This window comes from Marmota monax, unplaced genomic scaffold (genome assembly GCF_021218885.2).
Source record: "Marmota monax isolate L192 unplaced genomic scaffold, Marmota_monax_Labrador192_F-V1.1 WCK01_AAM20220418_F8-fsc00099, whole genome shotgun sequence".
Taxonomy (NCBI): Eukaryota; Metazoa; Chordata; class Mammalia; order Rodentia; family Sciuridae; genus Marmota; species Marmota monax.
The window spans coordinates 4438032-4453102 of record NW_026692126.1 but is presented as its reverse complement, the minus strand read 5'-3'; the positions used below and the strand labels follow the sequence as shown (position 1 = coordinate 4453102).

The 15071-nt window shown below is 40.4% G+C and overlaps 1 protein-coding gene across 5 annotated transcripts in view; it reads left to right on the top strand.

The window, feature by feature from the left end:
• Positions 1-8429: 8429 nt before the first annotated feature.
• Nr5a2 (nuclear receptor subfamily 5 group A member 2) overlaps positions 8430-15071 on the top strand; it is a 133886-nt gene continuing 127244 nt past the window's right edge. For 2 of the 5 annotated variants that reach the window (XM_046464688.2, XM_046464671.2), the window contains exons 1-2: positions 8430-8756; positions 9673-11068. Coding sequence is in view for 2 of the 5 variants with exons in the window: in XM_046464678.2 (XP_046320634.1) it covers positions 8693-8756 (64 nt within the window). In the remaining 3 variants the exon portion in view is untranslated. The remainder of the gene's footprint in view (positions 8757-9672; positions 11069-15071) is intronic. The other 3 variants (XM_046464678.2, XM_046464654.2, XM_046464664.2) reach the window with 2 other exon arrangements.

Below are 15071 nucleotides of genomic sequence, written 5' to 3'. Positions count from 1 at the left end.
ATTTTGGCAAAGATACCTTGGAATCATTAGTTATCTGTCAATCATTTACAAATCTTTCCTGAAATCATTTAGCAAATAGTGTTTTATCATTATAAACGTGCATTCATATAAATGTGAGCCATCACAAATATTCTACATTATGGTATCTGATGAGGTTAGTGGGCTAGGGAAGGTCTTTAAAATAGAATGCCCTCATGAAAAACTGCCCACATTTGCCAAAAGGACATGTTTAGACTGTAGTTTGTTTGAGAAAAATAATTACTAAAAATTTAGGCCATGATTTTTTTTTTTTTTGTAGATATTCACTCCCCCCAGTAGGTGAGAGGTAAATTGCTTGCTAACTTTGGTTGAGGCTGAGTTCCAAGCACCTGTTATTTGAACCACATGTGAACATTACACTAGTCCCTCTTTCAGAAAAATATGTTCCTTTCTCACAAGTTGCTGAGAACCTATTTTTATTCAATTAGGCTGATAGATAAGCTTCAAAAGTCCAAAGTAACTCATTAATATGTTTCCTGAGCATGCCAGTAAGTTTTATAAAAAAAATAAGTAAGAGAGTAACAAATAGCAGAGTTTTTTTCAAAGTGTCTGGTAGGAGTTCTTAGGCAACCTAGTAATGCTACTATACCTCAACTTTTGTTATACATTATTTCTTTCCGGGAATTGAACCCGGGCGCTTAACCACTGAGCCACATCCCCAGCGCTTTTTTGAATTTTATTTAGAGACAGGGTCTTACTAAATTGCTTAGGCCCTCAATAAGTTGCTAAAGCTGGCCTTGAACTCGAGATCCTCCTGCCTCAGCCTCCTGACCCACTGGGATGATAGACATGCACCCCATGCCCAACTTGTCATACATTTTCAAAAATAATTGTGACTAATCACAGGCAAATGGCGTAACATGAAATTCGACGTTTGTGCCATTACATGTTTTTTTAACCACATACAAAATAAAAGGAGGGAAGCAGAGCATGTCACTTTATGGTGCTATTATAGGAACTCATGAAGTCTTCTACAGGCTGTATAGTAGTATCTGTGGCCAAAAGGAAACTGACATCAAAAACAAAACCCAAAACGAAACCTTGCACGTCTTCCACAATTCCATTTAACAAGATGTGTCTCTAGGCACAGTGGCACTCGCCTGTAATCCCAGCAGCTCCCGAGGCTGAGGCAGGAAGATCTCCAGTTCAAAGCCAGGTTCAGCAACAGCAAGGTGCTAAGCAACTCAATGAGATCCTGTCTCTAAATAAAATACAAAATAGGGCTGGGGATGTGGCTCAGTGGTTGAGCACCCCTGAGTTTAATCCCCATTCCCCTCCACCACCCAAAAAAGACGTGTTTCTCATCTAAGATCTTAGGTCACACAGGAAACACCTATTTTGAAGGACATTTAATGTGTATTGAGCACTTTCTCTCCCTCTGATGTAATGCTGAGCACTTAATATACACACACTTTTGTTTTACTTCTCATCACAGAAACTATTAGTTTCCATCCTTTTGGTCATTTTTACTTAGGAAGAATTCAACACTTCAAGAGGGTAAGCATTACCCAAAGAGGAGGCTGAGCAGAAAAAATAATCATAAGTTTTCTGATCATCAATCCCAGGTTCTTAGCCACCCCTGCTGTAAGACCTTCATTCCTCTTGGAATATGGAATATGTTTTCAGGCTCAGAGTGGTGACATGCACCACCCCAAACTGCATGGTCTCCCAAGAAGATAATCAGAGCTACAGCAGTGGGCAGAGAGGATCTGATGAACAATGCTATTCTATGGCCTGAATAAAGCTTGGACATCTATAAAAGAAGACCTACAGCAGAAAGTATTCCAAAGTAGTTACAGGTATAAAATATGCCTGGAGAAATATATGTCCCTTCTGGATTTTCATCTCACATTTGAGAATAAATAATCCATTTCAATAAAAATCACAGTTTGAGCTGGGCATGGTGGTACATGCCTATAATCCCAGCTACTTGAGAAGCTGAAGCAGGAGGATTGCAAATTCAAGGCCAACCGCAGCAATTTAGGCAGGCCCTAAGCAACTTAGTGAGAGCCCATCTCAAAATAAAAAATTAAAAGGACTGGGGATGTAGCTCAGTGGTAAACTGCTCCTGGGTTCAATCCCCAGGACCACAAAAATAAAAATAATCATCATCATCACATTTAAAAATATACTATATATTTAAAAGAAAAATTAATTGAAATAAAGAATAGCTAATACAGTGTTAATGAATACTAAAGAGATCACGTGGGTTATGTGTACACAACGACAAAACTTAAAGGAAAAACAGCATGCTTACCTGGCTCTGCCCACAACCAGGGTTAACAGTTATCTCACTTGGTGTGAACCAGCGCCAGTTTTAAACTACTCACCTGCCACAAGCAGGTCTCCTCTACAAAATATCACCTTCGTAAGGCCACGTGGACATCTAACTAGTGATATTTCAACACTCATCTGGACCAAGTTATGGCCACAAGCACTTCTGACTCTGCCTTCCAGGGGTCACCCAGACCCCACGCCACCCAAACGTGGCTGAGTAAGTCTGTACTGGACAGAGCGCAGGGCCAGCAGCCCAGTGGACAGCTCAGAGGAGAGGGGAGAGGACTTTCTGTGTTCTCACTTCCCTGCCGATGCCATATTCCAACATTTCAAGTAAAATGAAGTGGGGCAAGAGAGAAAATATGATGCAACCAGAGATAAAATATGATGCAACCAGAGATAAAAATAAAGTTTAAAAAATAATTCAAAAATTCTTTGACATGGCTGGGCACAGCAGGAGGATCACAAATTCAAGGCCAGTCTGGGCAACTTAGCAAGACTCTGTCTTAAAATGAAAAATAAAAAGGGTTGTGCCTCAGTATTAAAACACCCCCTGGGCTGGGGATGTGGCTCAAGCGGTAGTGCGCTCGCCTGGTGTGCCTGCGGCCCGGGTTCGATCCTCAGCACCACATACAAACAAAGATGTTGTGTCCGCCAAAAACTAAAATAAATAAATAAATATTAAAAAAAAAAAATTAAAAAAAAAATAAATAAATAAAACACCCCTGGGTTCAATCCCCAGCACCAAAAAATAAAAATTAAAAAAAAAAAAAGTAACACGAACCTTTGAACAATAACTGCTAATTCTTTTATATTATGTGTGAAATTTCATTACAATAAATGCTCATATGTTGAGTTAGAAATCATGTGTACACATACATACATACCCCATATGCCTCATTTAAAAGAGGGTTCAATATTAATATTATTTAAAATCAATAAAGGCTTGAAAATATATATACATGTTTTATTTACTATAGATGCAAATTCTCTTCCATAACCAAAACAATAAAACACATTTTAGCTGGGCACAGTGGCAAGCGCCTGTAAACCCAGCAACTTGGGAGGCTGGGGCAGGAGGATTGCAAGTTGAATCCATATTTAGCAAGGCCATAAGCAACTTAGTGAGACTCTGTCTCAAAATAAAAAGTAAAAAGGGCTGAAAATGTGGCTCCGTGATAAAGCATCCCGGGTTCAATCCCCAGTACCAAAAAAAAAAAAAAAAATTTAAATTTAACATCGGTAGATGTAATAGTATAAATGTATGTTCTAATTTATCCAGTATCCTTATCTATATGAAATTTTAGGAAAAGTCCCTTCCCTCTTTATTAACTGCACAATAAGTATCACACACTGATCCCTTCCTAATTAAGGCATAATTTCAGGGGTCCTGGCCAGAGCTAGTAGGTGTCTCTCTGATCTTACAAGTACTATAGTTTTTTTCCTTTGAAAAACTTTTTCCTGCATAGGAATTAAAACTTTAAGCTCACTAACATTGCAATTTAAACTAAGGTAATTGCATTATAATGTGTTCCTTAAGGGGATAGACAGCTACTTTCCTGTTCATTCAGCTTTGGGTCCTGGGGTAGGGGTACATTTGTTTTAGTATTGCCCCCGACAAGCCCCAAGTCCTTCTATCAACAGATTCAAAAGTCAAAGGAAAATTCTGAAGTTTGCTAACATTTTGTCCTAAAGTAAATAAATAAAACTGTTTATCCAGGAATTAGTCTTACAAGCAACAAAGAAGGCATCTCTTAGGTATGGTCAGGTGCATTTTTAATCTTGACATTTATTGCAAAGAGGTGAAAAGCCATAATAGTGGCCAAAACGGTGGGTTTCGGTGGTAAGAATCCAGCTACCCATGTTCTGCAAATCTCTTCTGAGCATGAGTAGCATGGCAGGACACTGACCCTAATAAGACTGGGTAAAGTTTCCGTAAACAAAGAAATCTCAATATGCCTCCTTTCAACATCCTAGGAGGAAAAAATGACTCACAATCTTTAACAAAGATGATGCAATCCATTTAATCCGATTCTGATTTCTTACCCCAATTTCAAAAAATATAGATGAGAGTTTATTTTAAACACAGACCAATTATGTATTATAAAAATCCTAAATGTCATGTTCTCTAACTAGAACATCAGCAAGTGCATTCAAAATAGAGATGTGGTTTTCCAAAATTAATACACTACGCTTCAAGAACAGTTATTTTATAAAGCAAAACACACTCTCATCAAGCTAAACCATAAGAATTAAATTTTTCCCTAGTTACATTGCCTTCCATTGTCCTTCAAAGCTCTTCAGTATCATTGAATGATTACAGCCAAGCATGATGGCTGCCTCTAAGAAAATCACTGACACAGTTGTTTGAGCTGTGAGCAGATCTCACTGCTGTTTTCATGCAATAGCATTTGAACATTTTAAGAGTGACTGACCAAGCTGGGCGCAGTCGCTTACCTCTGTAATCCCAGTGGCTCAGGAGGCTGAGGTAGGAGGATCGCGAGTTCAAAGCCAGTCTCAGCAAAAAAAAGAAAAAAGAAAAAAAAAAAAAAAGAGGCACTAAGCAACTCAGAGACCCTGTCTCTAAATAAAATACAAAAGAAGATTGGGGGTGTGTTTCAGTAGTTAAGCACCCCTGGATGCAAAAAGAGAGAGAGAGAGAGAGAGAGAGAGAGAGAGAGAGAAAGAGAATGGATGATCAGGGCTGGGATGTAGCTCAGGAGTAGAATACATGCCTAGCATGTAGGAAGCCCTGAGTTCAATCCCTTGTACTGCAAAGGAAGGAAGGAAGGAAGGGAGGGAGGGAGGGAGGGAGGGAGGGAGGGATAAAAGACTCATAAAGTGTGGTCACTCAAATATGGGTACTTGGAGACATTTTCTAAAACGTAAGTGACATGAACCTATTACTTTAAGGAAAAAATTAATGGCACTGTGTGTGTGTGTTTTACTGGACACTAAACTCAGGGGCCCTCTATCACTGAGCTACATCCCCCTTCCTTCCTTCCTTCCTTCCTTCCTTCCTTCCTTCCTTCCTTCCTTCCTTTCTTTTCTTTTATTTATTTATTTATTTGGATACAGATTTTATATACAGGTATTCACTAAGTTGCCCAGGCTGGCCTTGAACTTGAGATCCTGTTGCCTCAGTCTTCTCAGTAGTTTGGGATAATAGGCCGGCTCTGACAGTGCTTTTGGATGATAAAATTTGAGCTTTTGGATCTTGGAAAACTTGTATCTGCCACTATGATTTTGAGATCTTCCCAGTGTTTGGGACTCTGATGAGATCAGTGGTGATATTAGTAAATATGATTTTTTATTTTTTTAAATATTTGTTTATTTTTATTTATTTATTTATTTTGGCACTGGGGGTTGAACTCCGGGGCATTTTTCCCACTGAGCCACATCCCCAGTCCTTTTATTTTTTATTTTGAAACAGGGTCTTGCTAAGTTGCTTAGGGCCTCATTAAGCTGCTGAGGTCAGCTTTGAACTTGAGATCCTCTTGCCTCAGCCTCCCAAATCTCTGGAATTACAGGCCTGTGCCCCTGTGCCTGGTGAATTTCTTAATTTTGTATGATGAAATGCATCAACATTTGGAAAAATCTGCAAAACTCAAGGAACTTCTATCTTCCAAATTATTAATGTATGATGTTACAAAACCATGCACATGTAAAAGATGGATTTGGAGCACAAAATAGACCAATGAATTTTAATGTAATAAAGTTCACTGATATGGTTTCAGAGACCATATTTCAAATAATCTTTAAAATGATACAACTTGGGGAATTTTGGTATAAAAAAATCCCTGATTATCAGGAAAAGCTATTATAATACTCCTCCCTTTTGAACTTCATATGCTATTTGTACTAATATATAATAGGTTTGCTCTTGTTTTCTTCCTTCCTTCCTTTCTTTCTACCAGGGGTTGAACCCAGGGACACTTAACCACTGAGTCATATCCTCAGCCTGATTTTTATTTTTTATTTTGATATAGGATCTCACTGAGTTGCTTAGGGCCTCCATAAGTTGCTGAGGCTGGCTTTGAACTCACAATCCTCCTGCCTCAGCCTCCCAGACCTCTGGAATTACAGACATGCACTACCACACCCAGCTATTGTTTTCTATAAGTAAAATAAAAAATTTATAAGCAATAAATATTTTAAAGTTTCTCAATTTTAAGTTCTTTTCTATTTTTCTTTTTGTCTGTTTTCTTCTCTCCCTCTCTCTGTCTCTGTCTCTCTCTCCCTTTTGGGGTACAGGGGATTAAATCCCAGGCATTGTACATGCTAAGCATGTGCTCTACCACTGAATAACGCCCCTAGCATCTTCAAATTTAACTTCTAACACAGTAAATATGAATAGATATAATTCACATAAACAAAAACTTTTTTGAGTCCTGAGTAATTTTTAAGAGAACAATTATTTCTCAGAGTTATATGTCCTGTATCATGTATATGGGTAAATTTCTAGTAATGTGTCATGTTATTTTTTGATTGTTCAAAGACATAGTAGCAAAGAACCAACCAGAATTACTGTAATTACACAATCTTTTTTTATTGGAATACATGTTTAACTACTCAACTAAAATACTTCCCTTTGGACCCTCCTTTGCATCTAAATGTAGGTGTGGTTCTAAGTTCTGCCTAGTCTTCTGTAAGCAAAGTGTTTACATGTTGCTTTGAGAAAGTGGGCCTAAAAAAGAGCAGACCTCCTCTCCTCCTCCTCCTGTTTCCTAATAGTGAAAAGAAAGACTACTAAAATGGAAGGAACTCAGGTCCCAGACAACTTTGTAGAATCATTTTCCATGGCTAAATTGCCTACCTCTGATTTGTTGTTGTTGTTGTTGTTGTTGTTTGGGGTTTTGGTTTTTAGTTTGTTTGTTTTGGTTCTGGGAATTGAACCCAGGGGCACTTTACCCTGACCTATATCCCCAGCCCTTGTTATTTTGAGACAGGGTCTAGTTTAAATTGCTGAGGCTGGTCTTGAATTTACCATCCTCCTGCCTCAGCCAACCAAATCACTGGGATTAGAGGCATGCCCCTCCACACCATGCCTGTCTCTGCACCTCCTTTGTAAAAGAGAAATAAGCATTCTTGTTTAGAACATAATTGCTCTGGTTTTTCTATTATTCGCAGTCAAATCTAATACTTAAAAGAATACAATTTTAAACGGGGAAAAAAAAACTACAGAAACATTTTGGTTTTTCCAAATAGAATCTCTGGCCATGAAGCAGAGGGGAGAGGGACAAACTCAAAACAAACAAGAAAAATAACAAACTGGCCCACAATGTGCATTGCTCTAATAATCCAGATTTTGGCTGGGCATGGTGGTGCACACCTGTAATCCCAGCTACTTAGGACTAGGACGCTGAGGCAGGAGGGTAGCAGTACAAGGCGAGCCTGGGCAACATAGTGAGACCTTATCTTGAGATGTATCTCAGTGGTGTAGTGCCCCTGGGTTCAATCCCTGGTACTGGAAAAAAGAAAAAGAAAAAAAAAAGGAAAAGAAAATGTCCTGCAAAGTCTTCATTTTGCCAGCATTTCTCTCAAAGTATAAGCTTTACTTTATAATGGGGTTAAAAAAATATAGATTGCCCTTTTAACCAAATGATCTAGCTACAAACATGCTAAGATTAACTCCCCATCTAATGAGTAAGAATGACTTTTTTTAAAAAGTTAACAAGACATGAATAAATAAATGACCATAAGCTTAAAAATGCTACCTGTAGTGTTTCAAAGTGTCGATCATATTTGCAGTCATCACTTAAAGAATTAATGTCTACCAATGTTATCACCTAAAATGTATTTACAGAGGTCAGAAGAGCTCTGCAAAGAAGCGATGACATCAAGAGGGTATGTCACAAGCCTAAGCTTAGTTAGTGGATTTAAGCTGGTTTGGAGTTTTATCCACTAAGTATGATCTTCTGACCCTTCAGTTTTACAACTTTCCACTCTCTGTGCAGCATATCACCCCTCCTCTTCTGAGTTAATCATTTCTTTGCCATTATCTGCCAAGAGTTCTTATCTCTTTTGCTGTCACTTTATAACAGGGTCCTCTTATCAACCTGCATGGAGTCATGTGATCAGTCAAAGCCTATCGAAAGTTTCCATTCTTCTGATTAGAAACCATCATGAAACTGGATACATGGTTTACAGCGGGTCACTAATGTTGGAAAAAGTACAGAGTCCAGGGAAAGACCTGCTTGTAACTTTCTGAATTCTGGATTTTTTTTTCCTTTTTTCTTAACTTTCACTAAGGGAATAAGGACTACTGTAGTCTGATGTGTCCTTCCCAAGGTCACAAAATATGACAAACTGCACTTTTTCTTGGGCTCGATGATTTCTGCCTTAAGCCAAAGGACTGCCTATAATTTCACTAAAAATGTCTTCTAATTTGGATCCTGGGGATTTACCAGAATCTCTAAAGCATGGACTTACACCTATTGGTAAGTAGAAAGTTGCCTATTTATCATCTGGTTATTATTCTGCTACTACAATAATACATGTAATTCAACTTCATTGATGGATTTGGTGTTTTAAATCTCTGTTTCTCCTATTGTGTTTATTAAATGCACATAAAATAAGCCAATGCATATATCACACATTTATCTTTCTTACAGTTCAAAACAAAAAGCAAACAGACATTTCAATATAGATTATTTATTACATCTGTTGTTTGGGGACTTTATTCTATTAGCCTAGAACAGCCAGAAAATTCATAATCTATCAATTTCAAGCTTAACATTTTCTGGTAATTTTTAAGCAAACATAATAACTTCAAATTTGAACAATCTGAAACGAGTTAATCACACTGAGTGTCCATTGGTCAAATTATCTTAACAGAGACTTTTCCAAGATTTGTGACATTTCCAGTTACAGGGCATTATGGTGTTGCATTCATTATAGATACTGTCAAAATATTTTTATTTATTTTCCCAGCAAAAGAAAGTTATGCAAGGAAACAAATTGAAGAAAACAATTAGAAGTTAAGCCAATGTTTCTTTCTTCTTCTTCTTCTTCTTCTTCTTCTTCTTTTTTTTTTCCTAATAATGAGCATGTCTTGTCTTCATAAACAGAAATAAGTACATATAGCTTTTGGGGTGGGGTGTGGGGAGGGTGGGTGTTGGAGTTTGAAGCCAAGGCCTTGAGCATGCTAGCAAGTGTTCTACCATTGAGCTATGTCCCCAGCCCATAAAGCTCTTTTTCATTAAAAAAAAAAAGTCACAAACTTGTTAATTTTACCGCAAGACTACATTGAATTAACCCTAAAAGTCAAGTTCTAGAGGGAAGTGATTTCCAGTGGCCTGTGGTTACTAGTCTGATGGCAATCATGCCCTTCTTCCTTTCCTCTGGCTGCTGAAGGACCTGTGCCTTGTCTTGAAATGCTTTCTTAGGCTTTCGGACTGGAATTTCCCTCCGAACTCCCAGGGGCCTGGCAAGAGCTCTGAGTTCCAGCTTCATTGGAACAAGAAGGAAAAATCAAGCTTTTCCTCTTTCCCCCGGGGTAGCCAGCTGACTCCACCGAATGCCGTGATTGCTTTATTTATGGGCCGACTACACCCTAAAGTATATCAGTTGAGGAAATGTTTCCCAAAAAACATTCTGTACTGAACGAAAAAGAAACACGGGGAAAGCAAGCAGAGTGCAACAGAGAACTAACTGCTCTGCAAATAGCAAAGAAAATACGCACAACAGAGGAGCTGGGAAAGAAGGAAAAAAAAACGATTTCAAATCGTTCTCTTCGGGCAAAACCGCCACAGTGCACCGACCGGAGTCTCTGCTGCAGGGAACCGCGCTCTGCGTGAATCAGATGGGACGACTCCGGCTCGCACCGAGAGCGCGCTCCAGCCGCAGACGGGACGGCGCGCGCACGCGGAGAAGCGCGCTTGGGGGCTCGCGCGCGCGGGGGGGTTGATCCGTGCTACTGCCGCGCTCAGCTCCGGCTGGCAGCAGCCCCGAGACCGGAGCAAGGTCGCGAGACCACCCACGTGGATCCAGGGCCGCGTTCCCCAGTCCACTTTGCACTTGTCTCTGCTACCGTGGGAGAACTGTTTTCACCGACCGCAACAGCACATGCTACGGTGGAACCGAGGCGGGTCCATCTGACAGTAAATAGAAAAAACCTGCAGGTCTGAGATCAGCACTGTCGCAGATGCTCTGGAACTGGCGAATTGTCAGTCTAACCCCGAGGGGCTGCTGGTACTGAGCCTCCAAAACAGTACTGGAAAGAGGCGCTCATCAGACCTCAGCAAGCTAACCCCAGTATCCCTAAAGCTCTCTAGGTAATTCCTGCCACCAGATCCCAGGATGAAAGAATTCTAGTTAATTCTCCGGTGCAAAGAAACATTTCTCTGGATCTTGATTGTAGTCACCCGGCCCAGCCACACTCCCTAGTCTTTCTCCTGATATTGCAGTCCCACAGGGTTGAAAGGTGCTCCCACTTGTAATATCTTAGTGACCTGAAGGTGGCTGCTGGCTCCTAGACTCCATCTGTTAACTGAGTGGCCTCCAAAAAGTGTTGACAGTCATTTCTGAGATTCTTGTCTGGACAGAGCTGTCCAAAGGGCTGAGGAGCTGTGGTGGAGTCTTCAGAGCTCTAACTGTTGTACTGAAGCAGAGTGACCTGGTTCCTGAAGGACGGCTGTCTTTTGGTCTTTCTGACCCCCCAGGACAAGCCCACTTTGAAGAACCCATAATTGTGGCTATAGTATCTGAGGTTGCTGGGTAGCTTTGAGGTGGCAAACTGAGCCCAGCATAGGTATGTATCAGCTAGGGTTCCCAATACTACATTGAATTCAGTTTTGTTGTTCTGGGAGGTGTGCCTTCTTTGTTTTAAAAGTTCAAGGGGCCTTAACTGCACGACTTTCTCTTGTGTAACTACAAAAGCTATGTATAGATGTCTGGGTTCATACAGAAACAGAATTGAGACAAACTTGTTCCTTCTGCCTACCTCAATGTAATCGTCCAGACTCTCATTATAACTAGATTGTTCCCTTCAAATAACTGGCTCAAGAATACTGGTCTGGCTAGATTACCTTGTGCATGCTAGGCAAGTGTTCTAGCTCTGTGGTGTCACAGAGCTATAATCCCAGCTACTCTGGAGGCTGAGGTAGGAGGATCACAAGTTTGAGCCTACCTTGGGCAACTTAGTAAGTCCCTGTCTTAAAAAATAAAAAGGGATACTGATGTAGACCCATGGTGTGAATGCCTCTGGGTTTAATCCCCAGTACCTAAAAAGAAAACTGCAATAAAAATCACTTGTCAAATTCTTAGTTTCTGGCCCCTGCCATCCCAGTTCCCAAGTGGATTGATTGTACTGAATGATATACTAACTTAACAGAGATTTTGTACTTATCTGTGTCTATAAAACACCCCAAAATCTATGCACACCTGTAATCCCAGCTACACAGGAGGATGAGGCAAGAGGATCCTAAGTTTGAGGCCAGCCTGCCTCCGCAACTTTAAAAGACCCTATCTCAAAACAAAAAATAAAAATAGGCTGGCTGCAGTGGCAAATGCCTGTAATCCCAGTGGTTCTGGAGGCTAAAGAGCATCTCCAGTTCATACCCAGCCCCAGCAATTTAGAGAAGCCCTAAGTAACTCAGCAAGACCCCATCTCTAAATAAAATATTAAAATGGGCTGAGGATGTGGGTCAGTGGTTAAGTGACCTGGATTCATTCCCTAGTACCAATAAATAAATAAACAAATAAAGGACTGCAGATGTAGCTCAGTAATAGAGCACCCCTTAGTTTAATCCCTATTGTGGGGGGTTCCAAATCTGTGTGATGGGAAACATGTTCTAAAACAAGTTTACTGACACCCCCCCATATGCCCAACATCATGCTTTGCACCAAATTTACTTAATTCTTCAAATTAAGTGCATTTATAGAATATTTTATGCACATTCAACATAATGTTGCACATTATCCACAGGAAGTTATGACTATATAGTTAAGGGTGCCTCCTACACAGTGTAAACACTATGTTGAGTCTGTAATACAAGGTTTGCTATCTGGTCCCCTTAATATTTTTGAAGTCCAATTTTTTTAAAAAAAAAAGTATTTATTTTAGTTGTTGATGGACCTTTATGTTTTATTTATATGTGGTGCTGAGAGTTGAACCCAGTGCCTCACACATTCAAGGCAAGTGCTCTACCACTGAGCCACAACCCCAGCCCCCAATTTTATTTCAGCAATAATAACTTCTACCAAGCTCTATGCTCATAGGGATCTCTAAAAGTAGACATCATTCAGTGGGAAATGTGATAGCTAGTTATGTCCCACTAGCCTCTAACCAACTTTACTTGCAATGCAGTTTGGAACGTCAGCCACCCAAGTCCAGTGATTCTTGCAACTGGGGCTTAGGCTGCCAGTTCCTTCCAGGAAGCTAAATTCTGGAGCCTCCTTTCCTTTCCTGCCACAGCCCATCTCCAAAACAGTGCTACTCAGATTCCTCCGCACTGGCCTGGATCCACAAGTGCTGACCAGAGTTGAAGCATTTCTTTAAGATGTCTCTTGGGGCTGGGGCTGGGGCTCAGTGATAGAACACTTGCCTAGCAAGTGTGAAGCACTGGGTTCGATTCCCAGCACCACATATAAATAAGTAAATAAAGGTCAATCAACAACTAAAAAAAAAAAAAATAAGTTGTTTCTTAATAAACCAAGAGAGATTTATGAAGAAAGCAAGAACATTCTTGGTCATGATTTTCTCCTTTTCCTGATCCTTCCAACAGACACAGTGTCTAGTGTTAGTTTGGATTCAGACTTGAACTTGAGCTGAGCCAGAGAAGGGCTCTAGAACACATTTCCCGGTCAGGGTATGCATCTGACACCTCACTCCCCAGATTCACAACCTACCTCATGATAGAGCTACTTCTTTGAGTTATCCTTCCTCTTCATCTTATTGGAACAAAAATCTTTTGAGAAATTCAGTTGGTTTCAAGGAACTTCAGGAACCTGTGATCTAGAGCCCCATGTGACCAATATGAGTTTAAGAAATTAAGTCAGAGGAAACCATGTGTACTGGAATTGACCAGACAAATTGATAAAGCCTGATTCTTTTTTAATCTTTTGGGAAGCCATTATGTGTGCTTTTGTGTGGCTGTTAAATAAGAAGACATATTTGACTTTTAAACTCCCAGCAAGCTGAAAACAGATATCCATGAGCAGTTTGGTGAGCAATTTTATTCTGGAGATAACATAATTGCCTGTAAGGACTGTGTCAAGCCCTACAAGATGATCAAATTGGCAAGCCCTTCTCACTTGGAATTATCTATTTTTAAGGTCCTAGAATGGTTCTCTTCTGAGTTGTTTTCCTTAAGGAGAGATGAATTTGGGTGAAGTTAGCAGGAAAGAAAGACAAAGGAGAGCTGATATTTATCAACAGATGGTATGCTGGTTTTCTGGCAGTTTCATGTAACTACAAAGTTTACTTGTTAACCCCATTTATTTAACAAATTGAATCAGAAAGGTCATTTGACGTACTGAAGATCACTCAGATTGTCAGGAGAGAGAGCTTTAAATAGAATCCCAGAAATATGATTCTGAAATCCATGTTCTTTCCCCCAAGGTGGTATCTATGTATATGCTCTTGATGTAAAGGAATTATGATTTTAAATAATGTTGGTCAGACTTTCTTCAAAAACATTTTGAAGAGTTTAAGAAAGACATCTGTAGGTGGCTCTTTATACTTCTTTTTATTCCATAATGGAAATCAGATTTGAGTCCCTGTAGAATTCAGAAGGGTGGGATGGGGAGTGGTACCAGGAGGGGTTGGGGGAGGGGACAATGTGGAGACTGGTCTGGGCAAGTTGAGGCCAGAACCAGAGCAAGTAGGGTGGAAGGTACTTCTGGTCTCCTTCTCTGGAGTGTTTCTGAAGTTTTAATGAAGCTTAATTTGAGAATGTGTGGCACCTCACAAGGCTACCAACACTGGATGAGAAAGAACTGAGGGAATTCAGAACATCTGCTTGTTAGTGGATCTAAGGAGGACAGGGACATCCCTCAAATTCAGTGACTGCATTTAGAGGAAACGTACTGTTGTCCTGGGAGGAGGGGCTAGGGACAAAGACATGCAGTCACCTTTCCTTATATTTAGCACTCTGGACAAATCCAGCTATGCCTCCTGCAGTGAGGAATGCTGGTCCCAAGCCTGGGGCTATTTATTTGTTTTTTAAATAGTAAATGTTGGATTCCTAGCTGGAGTCTGCATACCCCAGTCTCTGTCCCCGCCCACTCCAATGAAAAGTTCACTCCCTCCAGCGATCTCTATGGTGTTCCAAGAAAATCACTTGGAATCCACCACTGGGTCCTGGAATCAACTTCAGTTTCCAAACAATAAACTCGGGGTGAGGGGGAAAGATGAATGATCCCCCACTCCTCTCCCCAAGCCTTGTTGCAGACTGGCCAATATCTCTTGATTCCCAAAGTTGTGCTCAGGTTGGAGAAGCCGACGCCCTTCAAACTGGGCAACTTCTATAACTGTCCCGACTCCTAACACTTTCTCTAGTTTCACTCCGGGTGCCTGAAAGTGACCATACCATTGTAAATCTGGCCTTACCAAACCCAAATTTTCTTTGCGGACTAAAACCCCAATTGCTGGATGCGCATCTCTCTGCACAGACCCAGCGCTCTTCGATTTTAGGAATCAGAAAACCCAAGTTTAGGGTCTTTTCCTAAGGAAGACGGTTCTAAGATGCATCCATCCTTTCTCTGCAGGGATTCGGAAACACTGTGAGAAGTTACCCCTTCCCTAAAGAATC